This window comes from Zeugodacus cucurbitae, chromosome 6 (assembly GCF_028554725.1).
Source record: "Zeugodacus cucurbitae isolate PBARC_wt_2022May chromosome 6, idZeuCucr1.2, whole genome shotgun sequence".
Taxonomy (NCBI): domain Eukaryota; kingdom Metazoa; phylum Arthropoda; class Insecta; order Diptera; family Tephritidae; genus Zeugodacus; species Zeugodacus cucurbitae.
The window spans coordinates 34,730,453-34,753,810 of NC_071671.1; the positions used below are offsets into that span (position 1 = coordinate 34,730,453).

General features: G+C 37.7%; 3 protein-coding genes and 1 long non-coding RNA gene across 5 annotated transcripts in view; 2 read left to right on the top strand and 2 right to left on the bottom strand.

Moving 5' to 3' along the window:
• Positions 1 to 4,814, bottom strand: part of Phm_1 (peptidylglycine alpha-hydroxylating monooxygenase) — a 114,287-nt gene extending 109,473 nt beyond the window's left edge. Inside the window, exons 1-2 of one of the 2 annotated variants that reach the window (XM_054234299.1) lie at positions 4,667 to 4,805; positions 4,470 to 4,570 (exon numbers count right to left, since the gene is read on the bottom strand). In XM_054234299.1, coding sequence (XP_054090274.1) covers positions 4,470 to 4,570; positions 4,667 to 4,706 — 141 coding nt within the window. In that variant the 5' untranslated portion in view covers positions 4,707 to 4,805. Of the gene's footprint in view, positions 1 to 4,469 lie in introns of both variants that reach the window. The other variant, XM_054234298.1, reaches the window with a different exon arrangement.
• Positions 4,815 to 7,715: 2,901 nt separating this feature from the next.
• Positions 7,716 to 10,667, top strand: LOC128922738 (uncharacterized). The gene is made up of 3 exons (XM_054234302.1): positions 7,716 to 8,632; positions 8,701 to 8,917; positions 8,978 to 10,667. The coding sequence occupies exons 1-3, from the start codon at positions 8,339 to 8,341 to the stop codon at positions 9,532 to 9,534; spliced, it is 1,068 nt and encodes a 355-aa protein (XP_054090277.1). The 5' UTR covers positions 7,716 to 8,338; the 3' UTR covers positions 9,535 to 10,667.
• Positions 10,668 to 16,518: 5,851 nt separating this feature from the next.
• LOC114805225 (uncharacterized) lies at positions 16,519 to 19,287 on the bottom strand. The gene is made up of 2 exons (XM_054234440.1): positions 18,810 to 19,287; positions 16,519 to 18,747 (listed from the first exon to the last, which is right to left on the bottom strand). The coding sequence occupies exon 2, from the start codon at positions 17,392 to 17,394 to the stop codon at positions 16,549 to 16,551; it is 846 nt and encodes a 281-aa protein (XP_054090415.1). The 5' UTR covers positions 17,395 to 18,747; positions 18,810 to 19,287; the 3' UTR covers positions 16,519 to 16,548.
• Positions 19,288 to 19,540: 253 nt separating this feature from the next.
• LOC128922762 (uncharacterized) lies at positions 19,541 to 21,239 on the top strand. The gene is made up of 5 exons (XR_008471941.1): positions 19,541 to 19,681; positions 19,798 to 19,854; positions 19,912 to 19,978; positions 20,249 to 20,728; positions 20,803 to 21,239. It is a non-coding gene; the product is annotated as an uncharacterized LOC128922762 (long non-coding RNA).
• Positions 21,240 to 23,358: the final 2,119 nt, after the last annotated feature.

A 23,358-nucleotide genomic window follows, 5' to 3' on the forward strand; every position in this document is an offset into this window, starting at 1 on the left:
AAAGAGATAGAATGCACAACTTCTTTCGCGTAGAACCACTTTCTGCATTGGCAGATCCAACACCGGGGTTTATCAAAGTAAGAGAAATATTGAACTATTTTCCAATCATAGTGTAACGGATTTCCAAAATCTGTCGTTTACTCTTAAACTCTACCCTGAGTTCGATCACTGGATTGTCAAATAAAAGTCACACATTAATGGCTACACACTAATCTTTATTTATAATTCCTTATAACTTAACACTTTATTACTCAATACTACTACTATCTACTTTACAACTCTAACTTATAGCTTGTTTACATTTTACTCGACAACTCTCTCCTTATGGAGAAGGTTCATGGTGTGCCGATTGTCAAAGTGGTCCTCTTTTCGCAGGGGTACTCGCCAAGATGAGCGTGTTTCACCACAGAAAATTATTAGTGTGTTTCACCACAGGTTTAACATCAGCGCACTCAAAAATAGCAGAATTGAGCGGTTTCAGTGTTAAATGAAAAAAATTATGTTAATTTCAATGTTTCGCTTACAGTTTCGCCTATATACAATGCATATGATTTCGTTTATATTTGATATCAAAATATATACGTACATATGCAAAAAAGCATGAATTATTATTTAAAATGCTTTGAAGTATCTAATAAATTAATTATTTTATTCATATGCTAAAATACAATGTAATTATATACTATATATGTACATATGTATATTTATTTTCTTTGGATATTAAAATTTTCTATAATATACCAAAAGAATAAACTTTCGCGCATAATTTGAAATTGTAAACAAAATCAAAAGAACCATACGCATAATGTTTGTAAATTTGTTTACATGCATATGTGCGTAAATATGTACATATGTGCCTCATGGTTTGTTGTAAAATCTTCGTTGCCACGGACAACGAATGGCCGCAAATTGTGATTTTTTGTTTTCAAGTCAATGCAGTGTCGCACGTTCGAAGGGAAGCGGATCAGGTCCACAAATCATATTATCGTTTATATTTTTATGCCTTGATCCTTACAGAAATCAATCGTAGTACATTGAATTATGGCATAATACATTGGTAGAATATTTAAATAAATTTAATTATTTGTATTTGCTAATTGTAGGTCAGTACTATACAATACATAATTAACGCATTTATAATTAGGGAGGGATCACTTGAAACGCCTCTGTAAAGCTCGATGTGTCGAAAAATTGATGGCCGCCTGACAAAGCGACGCAACATTGCGTTGTTGGTAGGAAATCGGCTTGTCGTAAATATGTATGAATATGTATGAGCATGCAAACATATCTACATAATTTTTTGCGAGCCTTTGATCGGAATTTGTGCTGAAAAATATTTAAAACCGACTCAAGGGCTATGTTGCCATTTTTGTACCTAGATTTTTGCGATGTTGCAAATTTTCCTTCTGGAGGGAACATTAGAAAAATCTTCAATTTATGATTTTTGTCATCGTCGGGAAAAGCCGTTTGTAGACATGGCATGCGCAGGGAGGTGTGTATGGCGTTGCTTTTATGAATGAAGCAACTTTGCCAAGTGAATGTGCGCTTGCGTTCATGAATGAAAATGTTTTTGTTGTATGTAGATATATACAAGACTCACATAATGAAATATGTAGTTAATTTTAGTATTGTAAGAAATACATTTAATATAAACATTACGTATGAATATTATTTTAAAACAATACATACATATGTAGGTCCGTTTAAATATTTTGACGCCAAATATGCATCTGAAATCGCATAATTTATTTGGATTGAATAAATTTTGCATGCAGTCATAAATAAACATCATATTAGCACATATGATTGCATATAAATGTATCAATATATAAGCAAACGGAATAGAAATGTAAATCTCTGAGCATATTTTTCATTTAATGCTCAGCAATGTTAACGTGACGCTGTTAAAATTTCTCATTCCGAGCTGGCTGAGGTGAAACACGCTCATCGTGTTTTGTTAGGTTTTGACAATTCACACGCTGGTCCGCAATTGGACCTTCTCTATATTTAATGTTCTCTGGACAATGTTGGAGATTTTGACATTCTCAAATTGAGAACAAAGGAAAATTTCATATTAAAAATGTGCCTTTTTGTTTGAGAATGGCTTTGTTTTCAAATTGAAATGACTTAGAGAACAAAAGTTTGAGATTTGAAATTAAGGTTGATTCTCAAACGCATCTCAATTTGAGAATCAACAAAAATGTTCATTGGGTTACTAACATTCAATAAAACTCAAATTTTACATTTATTTAAAGTTTTTTTGAACAAAAATTACTTATTTTAAAAATCACTTTTCACTCTAAGATTTATATGTTTACAATTATGCGGAAAACGAGCGCTGCCACATTGTAGATATCATATATAAATTCATCCATAAATTCCTCTTTTTTTGCCAAAATTCCTCTTCTTTTATTTAACAAAATAAATTTTTAAAAATCATATCGAGGACAGTCCCTTATTTTGCTAACACTTGTGTTGGCTTGACCAGAAAGGAGTTATACGCGAAAAAACCTGAACACAACGAGGGGACACCCCCGGTTTTGGCTCTACCAGGGTAATATTTTTGAAGCGCGGCTGAAGGCCGCCAGTGCAAAAAAGAGTTATACGCGAAAAAAATATTTTTTATATACATACTTGATGCAGAAGAAAGTTCTACGACAAAAAACCATGATATGCAAATAAATAAAACACAGTCAATAAAAAATCGATCATCTATGGTTTCTAACATGTGGCAACGCTCGGTTTCCACATAATTGTAAACACAGAAACTTTTTCAGCTATTAGTGTGCTAAGTGATTTTTAAAATAAGTATTTTCTGCTTAAAAAACCTTAAATTAATATATATTTTGAATTAAAATGAAGGGCAAACTTTAGTATACTATCCCAGGCTTTAGGTAATAAAATGGGTATCGTTGGAAAGAGGAGGTTCTCCAGATTAAGAATATATATACATATAACTGCAGCTGACTTATAGTTTTCGAGATATTCGCACTTAAAGTTGAAAAAAATGCTACTTTTATCTTGAATTTTCACAATATATACTGAATATTTTATTAATATTCTGCACTTATTTTACACTTACACTTTACCACATTGTTTCTGCATATTTATTTTATAAAAATTAAGACGAAAATGGCTGTAAATAAATATTTAACATTTGCCATAAATCTTCGTTTAAAAGATAGCAAAACGGGTTGCAGGTTGACAAGTAATCAGTGTTGCCACATCAAATATTTCGCAAAAATCAAAAGAATAAAAATAAACAGAAAAAAGAAGGATTATACCCCAAACCAAACCATAATGGTGTTATGACTAATGCAAAGTCGGAAAGTAGTTCTACACGAAAGAGTATTTCAATTCCCCCTCTTTGATAACTCCCGGTGTTGGCTCGACCAGGGTTAATGTTTTGAAGCGCGGCCGAAGGCCGCCAATGTGGAAAGTATTTCTACACGAAAGAACTTTTCATTTCCCTTACTTATAGTGCATAGAGTGAATATCATAAACTTTCTTATATTATCTTTATATAATCTTTTTATAGGGCATTTGTTTCTGCATTTTGGGTATTTATTTATTTTGGTTCTTCTCATTCGTTTGCAAAATATCTGATATGGCAACACTTATTACTTGTCAAGCTGCAACCCTTTTTGTTATTGTTGAAATTAAGAGATTTGTGTACAATGTTAAATACTTATTTACAGCTATTTTCGTGATAAATTTTATAAAATAAATATGCAGAAACAATGTGGTGAAGTGTAAGTGTAAAATAAGTGCATAATATTAATAAAATATTCAGTATATATTGTGAAAATTCATGAAAAAAGTAGCACTTTTTTCAACTTTAAGTGCGAATATCTCGAAAACTATAAGTCAGCTTTGAAATTAAGGTTGATTCTCAAACGCATCTCAATTTGAGAATCAACAAAAATGTTCATTGGGTTACTAACATTCAATAAAACTCAAATTTTACATTTATTTAAAGTTTTTTTGAACAAAAATTACTTATTTTAAAAATCACTTTTCACTCTAAGATTTATATGTTTACAATTATGCGGAAAACGAGCGCTGCCACATTGTAGATATCATATATAAATTCATCCATAAATTCCTCTTTTTTTGCCAAAATTCCTCTTCTTTTATTTAACAAAATAAATTTTTAAAAATCGAGATATTCGCACTTAAAGTTGAAAAAAGTGCTTTTTTTATCTTAAATTTTCACAATATATACTGAATATTTCATTAATATTCTGCACTTATTTTACACTTACACTTTACCACATTGTTTCTGCATATTTATTTTATAAAAATTATGACGAAAATGGCTGTAAATAAACCTCCTCTTTCCAAGGATACCCATTTCATTACCGAAAGCCTGGGATAGTATACTAAAGTTTCCCCCCCATTTTAACTCCGAAATCGTGCGAGGGTATACTAAAGCCGACCCTCAGACAATATCACAAATTAGTATTTACCTTATTGGGCACAACTTTCGGCATTAACAAGGGAAAACGGGACGTTTGTTCGACACTATTTAAGCCACTAATATCGTTGTTCTCCAAATAATCATATGAAACTAATCCGTATGTTGAACATTGAAGAGTAAACAATATCACGATTAGTGTAGGTATTCTCATTTGATACAGCAAATATAGCATGTAAGTACTCATACCAAAAATGGTTTGTGATACTACATTGCACGTACGCCACATATTACTCGATTAATATAAATCTTAAATTTAGCTTTATTTCTAAACGACACAATATACTTTTTCCAAATGTTTTATGTGTTTGTTGTTGTGCCTCGCCTACGCTAAAATAATTGTAACGTGGCATTTCGACGGGCAAAATTTTATATTTCGCCATATATGTCAGATTATAGATTGCCTTGGATACTGCACATTGATCGAGGCTAGCGATATATGTCAGAGGTTATATCAAGGCTTGTATGGCTACCACCCTGCAAGACAGGTACCAGCGAATTCTTCGGTGAAATGCCAGGGAGCGGTACCAGCAGTTTCAATGAAAGGTTCTATGCCATTCTTAAGGGCGAGTTGACAAAAGTACCCGAAACTATTGTGTACGTGTGATCGTTCATCCCTTTCTTGCACATTACATTCTTCATTTAACTATTTATATATACCTCTTGCACGTTTTCGGACAACGATCTTGGTACAATCACGGATGAAAGACCCAAAACTGCGAACCAAAACTACATGTGCACTTTCAGTAGTGTTTTTGGTACTATTACGGGTGAAAGACCCAAAACTGCGAGAAATCACAACTTCTTTCGCGTAGAACCACTTTCTGCATTGGCAGATCCAACACCGGGGTTTATCAAAGTAAGAGAAATATTGAACTATTTTTCCAATCATAGTGTAACGGATTTCCAAAATCTGTCGTTTACTCTTAAACTCTACCCTGAGTTCGATCACTGGATTGTCAAATAAAAGTCACACATTAATGGCTACACACTAATCTTTATTTATAATTCCTTATAACTTAACACTTTATTACTCAATACTACTACTATCTACTTTACAACTCTAACTTATAGCTTGTTTACATTTTACTCGACAACTCTCTCCTTAGAATTGTCCTCTCTCGACAACTCTCTTATTAGAACTGTGTCTTGCTGCCAGCCTGGCAGCCCTTATATAGTCGATTGCTAGCATGTTATCGTCACTCGAACATTCTGGCAACTACGAATATCGATGTCTAGATACATCTGGCAAGTTATCGCTTTCGATTGTCTATTCTAGTTTGTTCTGGTGATATTTTCGTTGCACTGCCCTCCACTTAGGGCTGTTCGTCCCGATTAGACGTACTTCCAGAACCAAACGCTTAGCATTTCTTTCATTATTGGCATTAATCCTAAACTTTAAATCAATCAATAACCAAAATTTATACTCGCAGCCTTCTATGCCGTTGATTCCAGGAAAATAGATATATGGACATCCTCTGTATCTGTGATGATACTTGTCCACCAGCTTTGCAAAATGCTCTTCCAAATTTCGGATGAATCTTTCCACCATGATATCGGATCGTGGATGTGATGCAGCTTCACATATTTTCCGAACACATAGCTTCTGGCACATTTCCCAACTTTTGTTGTCCGCGTCCACCATTTCGTCAATCTCTCTTGGAACTCGACACCTCATTTTTTCAATCTTCCATTGATTTACAACAACCAACCCAACAAAACTGATTCCTCAACCTTCCCAAGGTTTCCGTGATTCTTATGTGCACTTCACTTGGACCTTTGTGCATCTCGTAGCGAATTTTAGGTAATCTCTCATTCCGACCAACCATGAAAGATCGGGAGATTTGTCCTTCTTTACTTTTCCATACCCGATATAAGCAACCAGATACCAACTTTAAACTGTTCCACTGTGCCCAATATGCCTTTGCAACTGGACTCTCTGCAGCTATTTCTTCTCTCGTTAGACGCTTGTTCAGCTCCACTGCATGCATTACCAGTTCCAAATCTTGATCGTTTTGCTGACATTTTCGTAAATCCTTTGGATCCCAGCCTTCTGCCGAAGTTATTGACATTAATCGAACATCTATAATGTTTTCTTTGGCCTCAGCTCTTGAACAATGTCGACATTCTAAATTACAAGGACGACGGGACATCGCGTCCGCATTCCCATGACTACTACCCTTTCGGTGTTCTATAGAGAAGTCATAACTTTAAAGTCTCTCAATCCACCGTGCCAACTGTCCTTCTGCATTCTTGAATTGCAGAAGCCATTTTAATGCGGCGTGATCTGTCCTTACTCAAAATCGCTGTCCATACAAGAATTTATGGAAATGTTTGATGCCCTTCACCAATGGCAGTAATTCTCTTCACGTTACGCAATAACTCTGACTTTCTTATCGTCTGGCTATAATACGCGACCACTTTCTCATTTCCGTCAATCACTTGTGATAGAACGCCTCCAATTGCATAGCCCCTAGCATCCGTGTCCAAAACGAACGTTGAGCCTGGAACTGGATATGCTAACATTGGCGCAGTACATAATCTCCCCGTCAGAGTTTGGAAGGCCAATTCTTGTTCTTCATTCCATTCAAAGGCTCTGTTCTTCTTCGTGAGTTCATGGAGGCTACTAGCTACACTGGCGAAATTTGGAACGAATCGTCGGTAATACGTACACAGTCCAAGGAAACTCCGCAATTCATGTAAATTTTTAGGTCTGGGCCAATCCTTTACTGCCTCTATCTTTTCCTGAGCTGTACAAATGCCCTTCGTAGTCACTTTGTGCCCTAAATAGCTCACTTCCTTCTTGAACAGAGAGCACTTCTTTGGGCTCAGTTTTAAACCAGCGCTGGCTATGCGTTTGAAAACCTCTTCCAAATTTTTGAGATGATCATCAAAGCTTTTACCCAACACGATGATATCGTCTAGGTATACCTATGCTGACCACCTGTACGTAAATGACACGTACAGTACGCAAATTTTGAGCCATGTACCGTGTACCGAAGCTTTAGCGAAAATCACGAAAGTGTACGTAAATTGAAACGGAGAATATTGATGTACTTAATTTGCGTTAAAACAACAAAAAAATGCTATACAATTGTGTCCCACCCGTCACGATGCAATGAATACCCCTAATGCAAATTAAATATATTCACCCAGCTTTAACTATATTAAACTCGCCATTATGGCAACGCCGTTTGTGGAATGCTTTTATTGTATTTGTTCGTGTTAAAGAGAAATAACATATGCTAAAGCTCTACTTATTTACATTTATTTATGTATTTTCTACCAAAAATTTGTGGAACTTATGCTGACAGGTGATATTGTGGAAGCGACGCTATTGTGTGTGTACGTTGTATTATTTTTTTAAAATGTCGCGAAAACGTGAAGCAAATATATTTAACGAAAAATTGCGCGAAGAATTTTCGTTTATTAAGAAAGCGAAGACCGAAAGTGATGTCCTTTGCGAAGTGTGCAACACGGGTTTTAGTATTATGCATAGTGGTCGCCGAGATATTGAGTCGCATATTAAATCAAAAAATCACCTAAATGCATTGCACGCTGCCACGTCCAGCCACACACTCAATAGATATTTAAAAAGTTCTACTAGAGCTCCAGAAAGACTTAAATGACTGCCATTTCTTCACTATATTGACGGACGGAATAGCGCTATGAACAAATTGAACATAAATAAGAAACTAGTTGCGTTTTGTGGAGATAACGCGGCGTGTAATTTTAGCAACTTTAATCGAACCGGCACAAATAATGTGTTTTACAAACTGAAGCAGCTTTATCCTGGATTGAATGGCGTTGGATGTGCAGCGCATATTGTTCACAATACTTTAAAAAAAAGCTTGCGACAAAATGCCTTTTGATGTGGAGATGATTGTAGTCAAAATTTATTCACATTTCTATTTGTTCACCGTGCGTGTCGCAAAATTGAAAAAATTTTGTGAATCCGTTGATGTGGAATATAAAAAACTGATAGGTTACAGCAAAACTCGTTTCCTAGGCTTGTTGTCATCAGTCGAGTCAATATTAAGAATTTTTGATGGTCTTAAGGAGTATTTTTTGGGAGATCCCAACACCCCAAATTCTTTGCTACTATTTTTTGAAGATCCAAGGGCCAAGATGTGGCTGCTTTTCCTTCGTGATCAAGTAAGTATCGGTTAATGGGAATGAAATGTGTCAGGCAACAATAACTTTCTTTTTAATTTCTTATGTAGGCATCTATTTTCAACAGAACAGTTAAAGCAGTGGAAAGCGACAATATTAATGCAATGGAAGTTGGGCATGCACTCAATTCTTTTGTCCAATCGCTCGAATCTCGGAAAAAAGAAGCATTTTTGTCCGCTACAGTGCAAAAGGAAATGGAACATATTTCTGCTGTTGACGAAACAGTGTCAAAAGAAGAGATGCAAGATCTCTCACGTCACATCTATGGTTCGAATATTAATTTAGATTTATTTTCAATTTAAAATATTTTATTAATTTCTTTCTTAGAATCATGTATAAAATATATTGAAAAGTGGAAAGAACAATTTGACCATATTATGATTTTTGCCTGGTGTGCGCTTGATCAACCACCGCAATGGAAGTTTATCGAAACCACCGCGAAGTACATTGCAACCAATAACCATTTTGATCTGGAATCATCCTATACTGATTTATTCAATCAGTTCACGTATTTGGAAAGATACGTAACCGAAGAGAAAATCCAATCGTGGGAAGAAAATGGTATTGCCACCGATCAACGCTGGGCTGAAATTTTTCAACATTTCGTCAAAAAGAAGGTTCCATACAACCACATGGGCAGAATCATATCGTATATTCTCTCCTTGCCAGTCACATCAGCCACCGTTGAACGAGTATTTTCTCTGATCAATCAGATTTGGAACGATGAAAAATCACAAATAAAGATCGAAACATTGCGAGATCTTTTATATGTTCGATACAACATTAAAATGACTTGTATGGAATTTTTTGAATTTTTAAAAATGAAAAATACGCATTCAAAAATGCCAATCATTTGCATAACGAGTTTGGATATCGAAAAATAAACTGCTTTCTCCATAACTTGACCATAAATTGAAATCAAATTAAATTAAATTGCATTTGCGAGCACCGTTTTTTCATTAATTTAAAACTGTACATAATATTTTAAAAATTTGTGTGTACGTAAATGAGATCTTGAAAAGGAGGTCACCCTAGGTATACCAAACATGTCTTCCAGTCCAATCCTTTTAACACTTGGTCCATAAGCCTCTCAAAAGTGGCAGGAACGTTACATAACCCAAAGGGCATTACAGTGATTGCCATAGACTATCTCCAATGCTGAAAGCCGTCTTTTCTTTGTCTTCTTCGTTTACTTCCACTTGCCAATAGCCACTTTTCAAATCGAGTGTTGAAAACCAATTCGTGCCTGATAGTGAGTCTGGGCTGTCATTTATTCTAGTTAATGGATAACTTTATTTCTTCGTGACATCATTCAACTTTCTGTAGTCCACGCAAAACCTCATTTTACCATCTTTCTTCTTCACAAGTACTACAGGTGAACTCCATGGACTCGATGATGGTTCAATTATGCCGCTATCGCTCATTTCACGTATGGTCTGGCTTACAACTTCACGTTTGGCTAATGGAACGCTGATTAGTCTTGCATCTCCGGTGTTGATGGAATGTTTCACAATTTTGGTTCTACCTGGTTTGGATTCACCTTTGTCGAATATGGTGGAGTATCGAGAAGAGGTTGTTTGGCCTTCTTTTTATGGTCTACTTCAAGTTCCTTGGTCCATGCATTAATCTCGTTTGAAATATCGTTTTTACCCACAGAATTCAAGATGTGTTTCGCAATTTATTACGGCCTTAATCTCCTGACACTGCCCTAATATAGCTCCTTTGGAGATTGTGACTGGTGACTTACACTCATTAAGGACTCTTACTGGAACTATTTTGTCTTGTCGTGTCATAGCCAGGGTTTTTTCTATAAGTAAGTTTGGTATGGATTCTTTCGTGCCTTCAACAACCCACAACGTGTCCGTCCCATAGTCTCCATCTATTTCTGCCCAAATAATTTCTTCTGATTTTGGTGGAATCTTCTGATTTTCTGTTATTAACACTTGTCTAACGTTGCATTTGTTATCATAACCAAACATAAGAGGCACTTCCATATTGTTATAAGACATAATTTTGTTTTCCATGTCTAATTCGATTCCTTTACTGGCTAGAAAGTCTACTCCAATTATGACTTCGTCGACGATATCTGCCACTATAAAGTTATGTAACACGGCTATTTTTCCTATTCCAATTTCGCACGTTACTTCCCCGAGAACTTGAGCATCATCTCCAGTTGCAGTACGTAACTTTGCACCTTGTTAACTAGATCCGATCGAATTATGGAATGTGTTGCTCCCGTATCCACAGTCAGAAAGTGCTTTTTACCATCCACGCATCCACTAACGGTAACGTTGTTCGTATTCCTATTTATTTGAGAGACAGAGATTACAGGGCATTCACTTGAGGGAGCCAGCACGCGCCCTTTCCGACTGGCTCTGTTTAGTTTAACGATTGGGTGCTTTTCAAAGTTGGTTGGTCTTCTTCAGCTTTGCGTTTCCGTCCGGATAGATAATTGGGTCGATTCGATTCCATATTACAATTACGTGCAATATGGCCACCTTTCCCGCAGTTTAAGCATTTAACCACACCATCATTTTTCTTACGTGTTTCTCCGCGAGGGTGCCGACGTTGCAACTATGGAGGGGTCTGTCTGGTAACGGTCTGTCCCCACCATAGTCGCGAGGTATCTAGCTAAGGTGCGACTCCGTTGTTGAGTGTTTGTTGCTCTTCAATAACACAGCATTCGGTGACGCAGTCGTATCATGATAGTGGCTGGATCAAGGTGTCATGCGACCCGTGCCGAGGATCAACCTGGCTGGGGGCCCTTAAATAGCCCAGTCTCGAACGGAGCTTACGGATACCTGGCGCCCTCCGTAATAAGATAGCCTTGCTTGCGTATCGGGGGCTATGCACAAGTGGACATTTATTCCCCCACACTCGTGGGTCCAATTATGAACACTTTAATAAATAAAAATGAAAAATCAGGGGAGTCCGGTCCTCCCTTAATAAAGCCGGAAGGAGCGGATTGTTCCGAGAAAAGAGCAGCGTTTGCAACGAGCTCTAAGACAGTCAGCACGAAGACAGTGACTTTGCCTGGTCTGAATGTTAAGGTTGGCACCAGTGCTGGAACTACAGCTAAGCCAGGTTCCAGCAAGGCAACAGCAACAGCGGCATACGGAGCCAAGCCTACCAACCAGAGGCAGAAGGCAAAGGGAGAAGCCAAAAGTTTAGTTGCTGGTGCAGTGCCGAAAGAATGGCCTACCCTCAGGGTGGAAGAGCCATCGAAGGCGAAGCATGCAGAGAGGAAACGCGCTGCATACATTCTAAGAAGAGCTCACCTGCATCCACCAACAAAGGAGGAGCTCACTAAGGAACTCAAGGAAACGATAGAGTGTGCTAAAGCGGTTCTTCCCAATTTTAGCATAGAACCGCCAGCAGGAGCAACAAAAAGACAGAGGTCAGCTGAAGAGGCTAAGCCGTCGGCTAAACGACCGAAAATAAAGGAGACGCCCAACAAATCGTTTACGGATGTGACCCGGAACCGCATTATCATTGGTGTCCTGGATGAGGGAGATCCCGAAGACAGAATTCCCAGAACCCAATGGAAATGGGTGCAAGCTGCGCTGGCTAACGTGGCCCTGGAAGTGCTACTAAGCAATCCGGGTCCACCGCCGTCATGCACAGATGCCGGTTGGTACCAGGGCCAAATTAAAATAGTAGCATGTGACGACGAACGATCGGTCCAGCTCTATAAAGCCGCCTTAGCGAAAGTGGGAGAGGTATATCCTGGGGCCAAACTAATAGCGGTCGACAGAAAAGATATACCGTCTAGACCAAGGGCACGAGTGTGGATACCGGCTACACCATCTCAGCCGGATCAAATTATGCAGCTGATCAGGGCTTGCAACCCTAACCTACCAACGGGGGGTTGGAAGTTCGTTAAGGCATTCGACGAAGCGACAACCGAATCGGGCGTGGAGACCAAAAGGGCCACAATGCAGATTTTGTTGTTGCTAACGAATGACGCAATCGAACCGCTGAACAGAAGTGGCGGTGAAATTAACTATGGCTTCACTAAGGTCAAGGTGAAGACATATAAAGCCGGAGCTATCGACCATCTTACCTCGGATAACGAGATGGGTGAAGTGGAGGAAGATCCTATGGAGTCCTCGAGCGATGTCGATAGCCTCGAACAAGGTGAGTGTTCCTCAGGGTCTGAACTGGCGGACAGGCTCTCTAACTTATATACTGAGAAAGAGCTTTTAAGCGATTCTCAAGACTATGTAGATGTAACTTTAACTAATGCATCTCCTACAAATTAATCTTCACCACAGCAAAGTAGCGTCAGTAGCCCTAATTAACCGCATGGCAATAGATCAGCCTGACTTTGTCCTCATTCAGGAGCCATGGGTTAATGGAGGGCGGATTTGCGGCCTGAGGACGCCAAACTATAAAATTTACATGTCACATTTCGAAGGTAAGAACAGGACATGTATATTGGCTAAAAAGAATCTTAATGTTTTTATATAGTACAAATATAGTGACTTGGACACAACGGCAGTAAGCTGGGAGACGAGCAGAGGTAACTTCCGGCTTGTCTCTTGCTACATGCCGTATGATGAGGAGCAGGTACCATCCCTGCTGATAAAAAGGCTGGTGCAAGAAAGCGAGGCGTCCAGGAGTGTGTTAATACTTGGATGCGACTCCAATGCACACCACTCACTATGGGGCAGCTCAGATATAAACACAAGAGGTGAGCTACTTTTTAGTTATTTATTAAGGACTAAGCTATTACTGTGTAATAGAGGAAACACGCCAACTTTTATTACCAGAAACCGACAAGAAGTATTAGATATAACACTTGTGTCGGAAGAACTGGTAGACAGAGTAATACGATGGAGGGTTCTAGAAGAACACTTCTTTTCCGATCATCGGTATATTGAATGTGTACTGAGTGACAAAGCAGGTCAAGATAATAAATATAGGAACCATAGGAAAACAAACTGGCTATTGCATATGCAAGAGCTAAAGAGGTATATCCCTATGACTCCTCCATTCCAACCTAAGAGCAGGGAAGACATAGATTCCTTAGTTGAAAGGTTCACAGAATCTTATCAACAAGCATTAGAAGTGGCATGCCCACTTAGTCGCAGTAAGGAAAGAATTAGACCCCACTGGTGGTCCCCTGAGCTCAAGAAATCTCCGAAAGAGTGCAGGAGGCAATTTAACGTAGCGAAACAATCCCAAGTAGAGCTAGACTGGGAACGATACTATAGCCTTCTCAAGTTATACAAAAAGGAAATTAGGAAATCAAAACGTAAATCGTGGAAATCCTTCTGTGAAGAAATCGAGACGACGACAGAAGCGTCTCGGTTAAGAAAAGTAATAGCAAAGGCTACACATAACGTTGGGTACCTACAGAAACCAGATCAGAGCTGGACGGAATCCAGTGAAGAAACCTTAAAATTTCTGATGGATACCCATTTCCCGGGCAGCTCAGAGAGCTCCACCGCTGAGTATACTCTAGACAGAGTAGTGGACACAGATCCTAATATTGGAGACTTAATATCAATAGACAAAATAAGGTGGGCAATTAACAGCTTCAAGCCTTTTAAATCTCCGGGGCCTGACGGTATATTCCCGGCTCAATTGCAGAAATCGCTCAGTTACGTAACGGGCTGGTTAACAAGCATTCTCGAAGGAACCCTTCGGTTAAATTACATTCCTTCATTGTGGAGAAAAGTGAAGGTAATATACATACCAAAAGCGGGCAAAAGCTCTCACACAAGTCCAAAAGATTTTAGACCAATCAGTCTTTCCTCATTTCTACTAAAAACACTGGAAAGATTAATAGAAATTAACATAAGAAGTAAGCTAGCTCCGGAAAAGTTAGCAGTTTCGCAGCACGCGTACTCCAAAGGAAAATCCACGGAAACCGCCTTAAACTCGGTGGTAACAGAGATTGAAGGGGCTCTAGTGGTAAAGGAATACGCTCTCATAGCCTTCTTAGACATAGAAGGCGCGTTTAACAACATCCAGCCGAAGGCCATTATCAACGCGCTTAAAGATCTGAACGTCTCGGAATCACTCATGAAACTTATTGAACAGATGCTTCTAGGCAGGTTCATAACTTCAACGCTGGGAGTTTCGACGATGTGCAGATCTGTCCAAAGGGGTACACCTCAAGGAGGCGTGCTATCCCCACTTCTATGGATCCTAACAATGAATAGTATGTTGTTAGATCTAGAGAAAGGGGGAGTACATGTGGTGGCCTACGCTGACGATGTGGCGGACCTTATGCAAACAAGGCTAAATGAGATAAATCGTTGGGCAAAATCATGTGGATTAAGCCTAAATGCAACCAAAACTGAACTAGTGATGTTTACAAGGAAACACAAGATTCCAGAGTTCACACCATCTTCAATAAACGGCACTTCGCTACCAATAAATGAAAAGGCAAGCTACCTGGGACTTATTTTAGACAGGAAGCTGTTATGGAAACCAAACTTGGAGGCCAGAGTAAAGAAGGCAGCTTTGGCACTATACACTTGCAAAAGAATGGTTGGACCAAAATGGGGATTAACTCCCCGCGTATCACATTGGCTCTACACAGCTGTAGTTAGACCGATAATGACATTTGGGATACTGGTCTGGTGGCCAATAATTGACAAAAAGTACGCAGTAAAGTGTATGGTAAGTTTACAAAGAGCTGCATGTATATGTATCAGTGGAGCTCTCAGAACAACGCCGAGCCAGGCATTAGATGCGATTCTGTATTTACTGCCTATAGATTTATTTTGCAAGCAACAGGCGGCGAAATCGGCACTAAGGCTAAGAGAATCGTCGCTACTGCAAAACTGTAATAGGGGTCATTCCAGTATACTCGGCAAGTTCCCATTTATACCGAATAGTAAGGACTTTCGAAATCCTATAGAAATGAATCTAAACTCGGACCTACACATATCCTTCCCCTCTAGAGAGGAGTGGGAAATGGGAAAAGTGGACAAAGATTCTGGGATAAGTATCTATACAGACGGTTCGAAACTGGACAAACGAGTAGGAGGCGGGGTATTTTCAGAGAAACTGGATACCAGAATCGCTTTCCGATTACCGGATCACTGCAGTGTTTTCCAAGCAGAGATCTCTGCAATTAAAGAAAGCCTTCTCGTTTTGTCAAAAAGAGTGCTAACGACTAAGCACATATTCATATTTTCGGATAGTCAAGCGGCTTTAAAATCACTAAAGACGCATAGAATATCATCGAAGATAGTGAAAGAGTGTTTGGATTTACTAATAGCAATGACATCATATTTCACGATACACCTGCAATGGGTCCCGGGACATAGTGACATTCCTGGAAATTGTGTAGCAGATGAATTAGCCAGATTGGGCACAACATTGCAGTTAGATGCTAATAAAGAGGGAATTTATATGCCTCTGGCAACGTGCAGTTACCTAATAGATAAACATGCTGTTGATATGGCTGAATCACAATGGAAACAATTAACGACTTGTTCCGTAAGTAGACAAACATGGCCTGAATGGAGTAAGAGCCGCACTTGTCGTTTACTGAAATTTAGTAGGAATGACACAAGAACCCTTGTAGGGGTGTTAACGGGACACTGTCTGATTGGTAGACATGCCAGCAGGCTGGGGTTACTTAGTAACGATTATTGCAGAAGCTGCCAGGAAGAAGAAGAGGAAGAAACGATTACACACCTTCTATGTGGATGTAAGGCTCTGTATAGGAAAAGAATTGCGACTATTGGACGCGGTTTTCTCGAGGATGTGGGCGAAGTTGCTCATATCAAATTATGTGAACTTTTTCACTTTATTAAGACCGCAGGGTGGTTCAAAGATGACCCTATAGTGTGAGGGATCTTAGTCCCAGTGGTGTCACAATGGGCCTCCAAAAGGCCTATGTGCGTCGTTTCGACAACCACGTAACCTAACCTAACCTAACCTTCTCCAGATTTCTCCAACATTTTATACATTTCTTCCAAAAATTTCTTCGTCCAGGCAGGCTCTTCTATTTCTACACGATGAGCTTTAAATGTTCTGTTACTAAGTAAAAAGGCAGCTAGTGCTGCTTTGCTGTTTGGGCATGCTAGTGCAGAATAGCGCGTATTCTCGTCTCGTATACCATTAACGAAACTGTGGATTTTTATATCCTCTATATATTCTGCGGATTTATGCGCATAAGCCAAGCGAGCTAACCTTTTTTGTTTGCGATTTTGCAGTTCGATTTGGAAAATTTGTCTCCGGTGCTCACTTCCATACCGTCTTTCTACAGCACCCATCAAAGCTTCGTAGCTGCTTGACTCGCAATTGGGTAATGTTTGTAGAATTGCTGCAGCAGCTCCCTTTAAAGCCACGAATAACGCAAAGACTTTGTCTTCCGCGCTCCAATTGTTTGTAGCTGCAGTCTTTTCAAATTGGAGTTTGAAAATCTGGAACGGAGTTGTGCCGTCAAATGTTGGGGTCTTGACTTTGACAGAACTTGTTGACACCATTGGTCGATTTAGTTGCAGGTCACGGAGACGATCTTTCAGTTCTTCCACATCAGCTTTAACTTTATCTTGCTCTTCTGAAATCTGCGTTTTTAGTTCCTGCATTTGTGAGGACACTTGTGATACACGTGCATCCTGTTCTTTCAACTGTACTGTTATTTGAGCTGATATCTGCTCTGTTATTTGGAACAACTTCGTTGTTAAGCGTGATTCCTGTTCTTCCATTCGCGTTGCCCAACGCGCGTCCTGCGATGACATCTGGGACACTGCAGACAAAATCATGTTCATGTCCATTACTCCTGACGAACATGGAGTCTCTTTCTTTTCCTAAATTTTCGTTGTCGATTCCTCTAACAGCGATTCAAAAACAAATTCGTCCACGTTGATGTTGTCTTCTTCCATGGCCTCTCGCAAACGGGCTTGTAACTCAGCTTTCAACCCATTCGTTGCTAGGCCTCGTTGTTCCAACTCCTTTTTGAGTTGTGGTATCTTTAAATCGTTGAACTTAACCATTATCTCCAAATATAATTTTATTTGTCAATCCCACTTCTGACACCAATTGTTACGGATTTCGTTTACTCTTAAACTCTACCCTGAGTTCGATCACTGGATTGTCAAATAAAAGTCACACATTAATCTTTATTTATAATTCCTTATAACTTAACACTTTATTACTCAATACTACTACTACTTTACAACTCTACTTTACAACTCTAACTTATAGCTTGTTTACATTTTACTCGACAACTCTCTCCTTAGAATTGTCCTCACTCGACAACTCTCTTATTAAAACTGTGTCTTGCTGCTAGCCTGGCAGCCCTTATATAGTCGATTGCTAGCATGTCGATGTCGATGTCTAGATACATCTGGAAAGTTATCGCTTTCGATTGTCTATTCTAGTTTGTTCTGGCAGCCCTTATATAGTCGATTGCTAGCATGTCGATGTCGATGTCTAGATACATCTGGAAAGTTATCGCTTTCGATTGTCTATTCTAGTTTGTTCTGGTGCCATTTTCGTTACAATAGTATAGTGGTTCTTGTGGGATAAAATCCCTCCTTTCTATGTATTTTGATTCATTGTACAATTTTTTAGATATGGCAATGCTTCTTTTTCGTCAGCATGCAACCCTTTTGTTATTGTGTCAATTGATAAAATTGAATAAAAATTAAAATGCTTATTTAAAGCAAATTTTTAAATAATTAATATAAAATATATATATAGAAAGAAAGTAGTATAGAATATAAATGAAAAATTTACTATATAGCGAGAAATTACGTGTTAAAATTGGACAATTTTTAAACTTTAAACGCGAATATCTCGAAAACTATAAGTCTCCTGCGGCTATAATATCCTTTCCCCCGAAATCGTGGGATGCTATACTAAATCCCAGCCCATCCAATTTCTGGGAGGAGGGTTTCTATAAAATATAAAGCAAAATTTGAATTTTAACAACATAAAAGTTGGTAATAATTACCTTATGTTTCAGGAATTCTAAATCTAGCACGGGCAACGATCTAGTCTAAATTTCCATATTCTTGCTGTTGAGTTTCCACTGAACTAATTTCGTTGAATCCATGTCCTTGTAAAGCGATACAACAACGTTATGATTCCTCAATACATGGTGAAAATGAATCAAAAAAGTCCTCCTAATTAAACATACAAGAAGTTTTTAAATTTTTATGATCACAAACAATCATTTAAATTTAACCTTAAATTTCTGTGCTTAGCTGCTAATGGCACGGCCAACTGAGGTGCCGGTAAGTCCAAAAATACTGCATTTGCTTTGCCCTCTAACTCATTGGCAAAACCCAGTTGACACACGTCGCAATGACAAACAATTAAAAAATCACATAAATTCCTCGTGCCTTGCTTCCTTCCAATTCTTGTGCTTGTGTTGACCAAAAGGTTTAATTGCACGTAAAAAAGGTTTAATTGCAATAATTTAAACTTTAATTAATGTTGGAGTTTCAGTACCCATGACTTGCTGGGCATGTTATCTTTGGCTACCATAATTTACTAATACAGTTTTTTGACTGCTAATTTTTAATTTCGGTAAACATGCTGTAGTGGTAATATCATTGGAATGCGCTCATTCGTAGGACATTTTATTTGTTTTGTCTTTAAATAAATTGAAAACCCTCTCGAATTAGTACAATCATATTATATATTAGTGTATCAATATAATAGCGTTCCCGTTTTTCATCTTTCAACGCAGCGAACATACTTGACTGGCGCCCTTTTGAAAATGATTTATCAAGATATCAAATGGCCACATACAATTTCTACCATCGGCCATAGCAATCGATTTGAGAGTTCATATATAAACAACCCTCCCTACAAGACGAAGCTAACTCATACACCACTACACATGCAAATTTTTTCAGATTTTACCAATACATACACATTGCTAACATTTACACATTGCTAACATTTTGTAGTTAAGTGGCAATCTCGGTAGTTAGAGTAGCAAAATTCACTAATTTTTGTATGTGTAAGAGAGAGATACAATGAACCGTTCAAAAATCGCCGCCATGGCCGCTGTTCATTTGACAAAACAAAATTTTAAGTGAATGGATATAAGTGCGTTTTAAATATTTCTTTTATTTTGTTAAGTGTTTTTGGATATTTATCCATCTTATAAATGCATTATTACTTTTGTTATTTGTTTTTATAATTAAAATTTCATTTCATTGTAGTTATACATGTGTGCACAGCAAAGGAGGAGCAAGGAGGTGACGATGAAATTGGTGGAGGTATGCTTCATATATTTTTAATACATAATACAAATTAGTAATTTTAAATAATTTCAGGTTTATGGATTTATAATTGGTGCAATATATAACAACAACAACGCAGAAAACAATGGAAAATAACATGGTAAATATAAATGCGTATATGTGCATGTTGAGTTAGTGCGTATTAAGATGTACATACATATGTACACATGTATGTATGTACAAGAATGCATCCAATGTCCAAAATATTTATTTAGAATAATTTTTATTTTGATTTTAAAAAGTTGTTTATTTTTTGTTTAGTTATTACAAGCATTGAGCTCTGTAGATATATATATATGTATATATATCTACATTGTATACATTCTATATTGTTTTTTAGTATTACTTATATTTTCATTATCCATTTCAGATATTGACAGACAGGTCCTTCTCCACCTGGTCCTTCCATCGGAGTGGAGGTCTCCCTCTTCCTCGGCTTCCACCAGCGGGTACCGCATTGAAAACTTTCAGAGCTGAGGCACTTTCGTCCATTCGAACAACATGGCCAAGCCCGCGTAGCCGCTGTTTTTTATTCGCTGGACTATGCCTATGTCGTCGAACAACACATACAGCTCATCATTTCATCTTCTGCGGTATTCGCCGTTGCCAATGTTTAAGGGATCATAAATCTTCCGCAAAACCTTTCTCTCGAAAACTCCTAGTGCCGTCTTATCGGATGTTGACACCGTCCACGCTTCTGCACCATACAGTAGGACGGGAATGATGAGGGACTTGTAGAGTTTAGTTTTTGTTCATCGAGAGAGGACTTTACTTTTCAATTGCCTACTCAGTCCATAAACACAAATACTTTGCACAAATGGAGGATTACAATAGCTACAACTTTTCTTAGGTTTGTACTACGAATACAAATATATTCATATTTTCTAATCGTTAATAACAATTTCTATTTCTAATATTTTTCAGGCATGATAAACAAGACAACAACAAATCCCATCGTACATTTAGATTAGCAGTTGTCCAACCTCTTTCCGACGAGCTTAACCCTTTTATGATGTACATATGAGATAGGATTGTGTGGAATTGACATCAAACAATATTGGTTGAGTAGTTTCGTTGGAACCTTACAGAATAGTTGTAAGGAAATCGTTCGCGTTTAGTACTAATGTATTCATTTTGAATTATGAATTGATATAAATTATGAATTAGATTTAAATGTAAAATATTGTTAAATTAAACGAATTTTCGAATACTAATAACAGTCGTAATAGTAGTTGAATTTTATTTGTATTGTATAACAACAACTACAAAAAATAAAAATTTAATAATTAATACTAACTTTATTTGTAAAATATATAAATTTTGTCTATGTATAAATGATAGCTGCAAAAACGTTTGTAAAAATTAAAGTTCACTTTGTACTGAAATGCTAATATTTAAAAATTAACCTATAATGATTATTAAAAATTTAAAATATTATACCATACTAATTTATGAATGTAAATACATCATACAATTATAATAAAAATAAAAATAAAACTATTTAAATTTTTCATTTTCAAACGGAAAAGTAGGAGACCAATAGAATGAAGACCAATGGAGACCAATGAACCAAATTTAAGTAATGAAACGGTGACCCAACAAATGACCAATGCCTGTGATTAAAGGGTTACCCTGAAAATTATAAATCGTACAGTCTCCACTGATAGATGGCTGATTAAAAAAAAAACTACTACAGGGGGCTCTGCTAACCACAGAGTGACATATTCCTTTCCAAAACAAAGAAAAATAAGAGCAGAAAAACATAGGCTGCATTGGCACCAAAATCAATGAGAGAGAGCGAGCAAGATAATCACACCGACATGCCGTAACAGAGGAGAAATGGTAACATTTTTCCTGCTGCTAGAACAAAAGAGAAAAAAAATAATACTACCCTTCCTTACCTGTAACCAATAAGTAACTCTACTCATCTTGCAGGACTGCATGACAGGTACCGGCGAATTCTTCGGTGAAAAGCCAGGGAGCGGTACTAGCACTTTCAATGAAAGTTTATATGCGATTCTTAAGGGCGAATTGACAAAAGTATCCGAAACTCTTGTGTACGTGTGAACGTTCATCCCTTTCTTGCACATTACATTCATCATTTAGCACATTATATATACCTCTTGCACAATTCGGGGAATGATCCTGGTGCAATGAAAGTGCAAACTACATGTGCACTTTCAGTACTGTTCTTGGTGCAATCACTGATGAAAGACGCACAACTGCGAACGAAAACTCCATGTGCACTTTCAGTGCTGAGACCCACAAAAGCCTTGAAACTATACCTGCTACTCTACCAAAGCCCGAAATGAGAATTTAATAACAAAATTATTAATTATATTACATATTTATTGAAAATATCATGCCATTTAGGTGTTTATTATTATATATACTTTGTACATGTTTTATCGTACTATATACATATGTATAACGTATTGAATAGTTGAACAATTTTTGCTATCGGACAAAGGCTGGAGGAAGAGTGGCAAATGTCACCGTGCGTCCTGGAAGTGTAAGCTGCGCACATTATGTGAGCACTCTTTTGGTTTCTTTAGGAGTTTTTGTAAGATCTGTTCTTTTATTAGTTTCACTAGTACTAGATGCATCCAATTTCTGGGAGGAGGGTTTCTATAAAATATTAAGTAAAATTTTAATTTTTACAACATAAAGGTTAGTAATAATTACCTCATGTTTCAGGAATTCTAACAGACCTATTCCCATAACTGAGTTCAGAGGAAAAATGTGTGAGGTCAAATGTACGTGATTTTGTAAATTTAATAATTTTTATTAAATGTAATAATTTCGTATACTTGTAGGCGTACAAAATTTGAGAGAACAAATCAGGAGCAGCTGCAACATTTCATAATGTTCTGCAAGCAGCATCATTTTTTGTAGCACGGGGGAAGCTAACTCCGACCAACCCGCAAGTGCTGCAAATGCTTTGGTCGGAGTTAGCAGATACTCTCAATTCGTCAAGAAGTCCGACGCGTGTAGCTGCCAAGTGAAGGGAAGTAAGTTCACAAATGTGTGTGTGTTTTTTACCATATTAAATTTTATTTTTTCCACACAGTGTTTAATGCATTGGAAGCACTAAAGGCGCATGCGGAAGGGACTCATAGAGGCCCTCCGGCGCAAACTATTGTGTTGGGTATTTGTTCCTTGGTTGAATTTGCGCTATGTGTTAATTCTTCTTTTTGTTTTATATTTGATGCATTGTCCGTCCGTGAGTGAATTTGTGTTGAGTTAGGTTTTTTGTTGTTTTCCTTCCTTTCCACTTGTGTTGAGTTTTGCGAGAATTTGAGTTTGTGTTATTTGTGTTTTTTCTTCACCAATTTGGGTAATCGTGTTGTTCACCTTCTCTTACTTTTATACTTACAGGTTTTGCCGCCGGTGTATATAAATACGTATCCAGGACAGTCCCCAACAGCCATATCGTCTGCTTCAGCTTGCTCCAATCAATCACCGTTAATTGATTCACCT

Bases quoted from the DNA above. Each gene is read 5' to 3' on its own strand.
- LOC128922738 (XM_054234302.1), top strand. From the start codon at position 8,339: ATGCCTTTTGATGTGGAGATGATTGTAGTCAAAATTTATTCACATTTC. The intron at 8,633-8,700 runs GTAAGTATCGGT...TTTCTTATGTAG, and splicing joins TGCTTTTCCTTCGTGATCAA to GCATCTATTTTCAACAGAAC. The intron at 8,918-8,977 runs GTTCGAATATTA...TTTCTTTCTTAG, and splicing joins TCTCTCACGTCACATCTATG to AATCATGTATAAAATATATT.
- LOC114805225 (XM_054234440.1), bottom strand. From the start codon at position 17,394: ATGGACATGAACATGATTTTGTCTGCAGTGTCCCAGATGTCATCGCAG.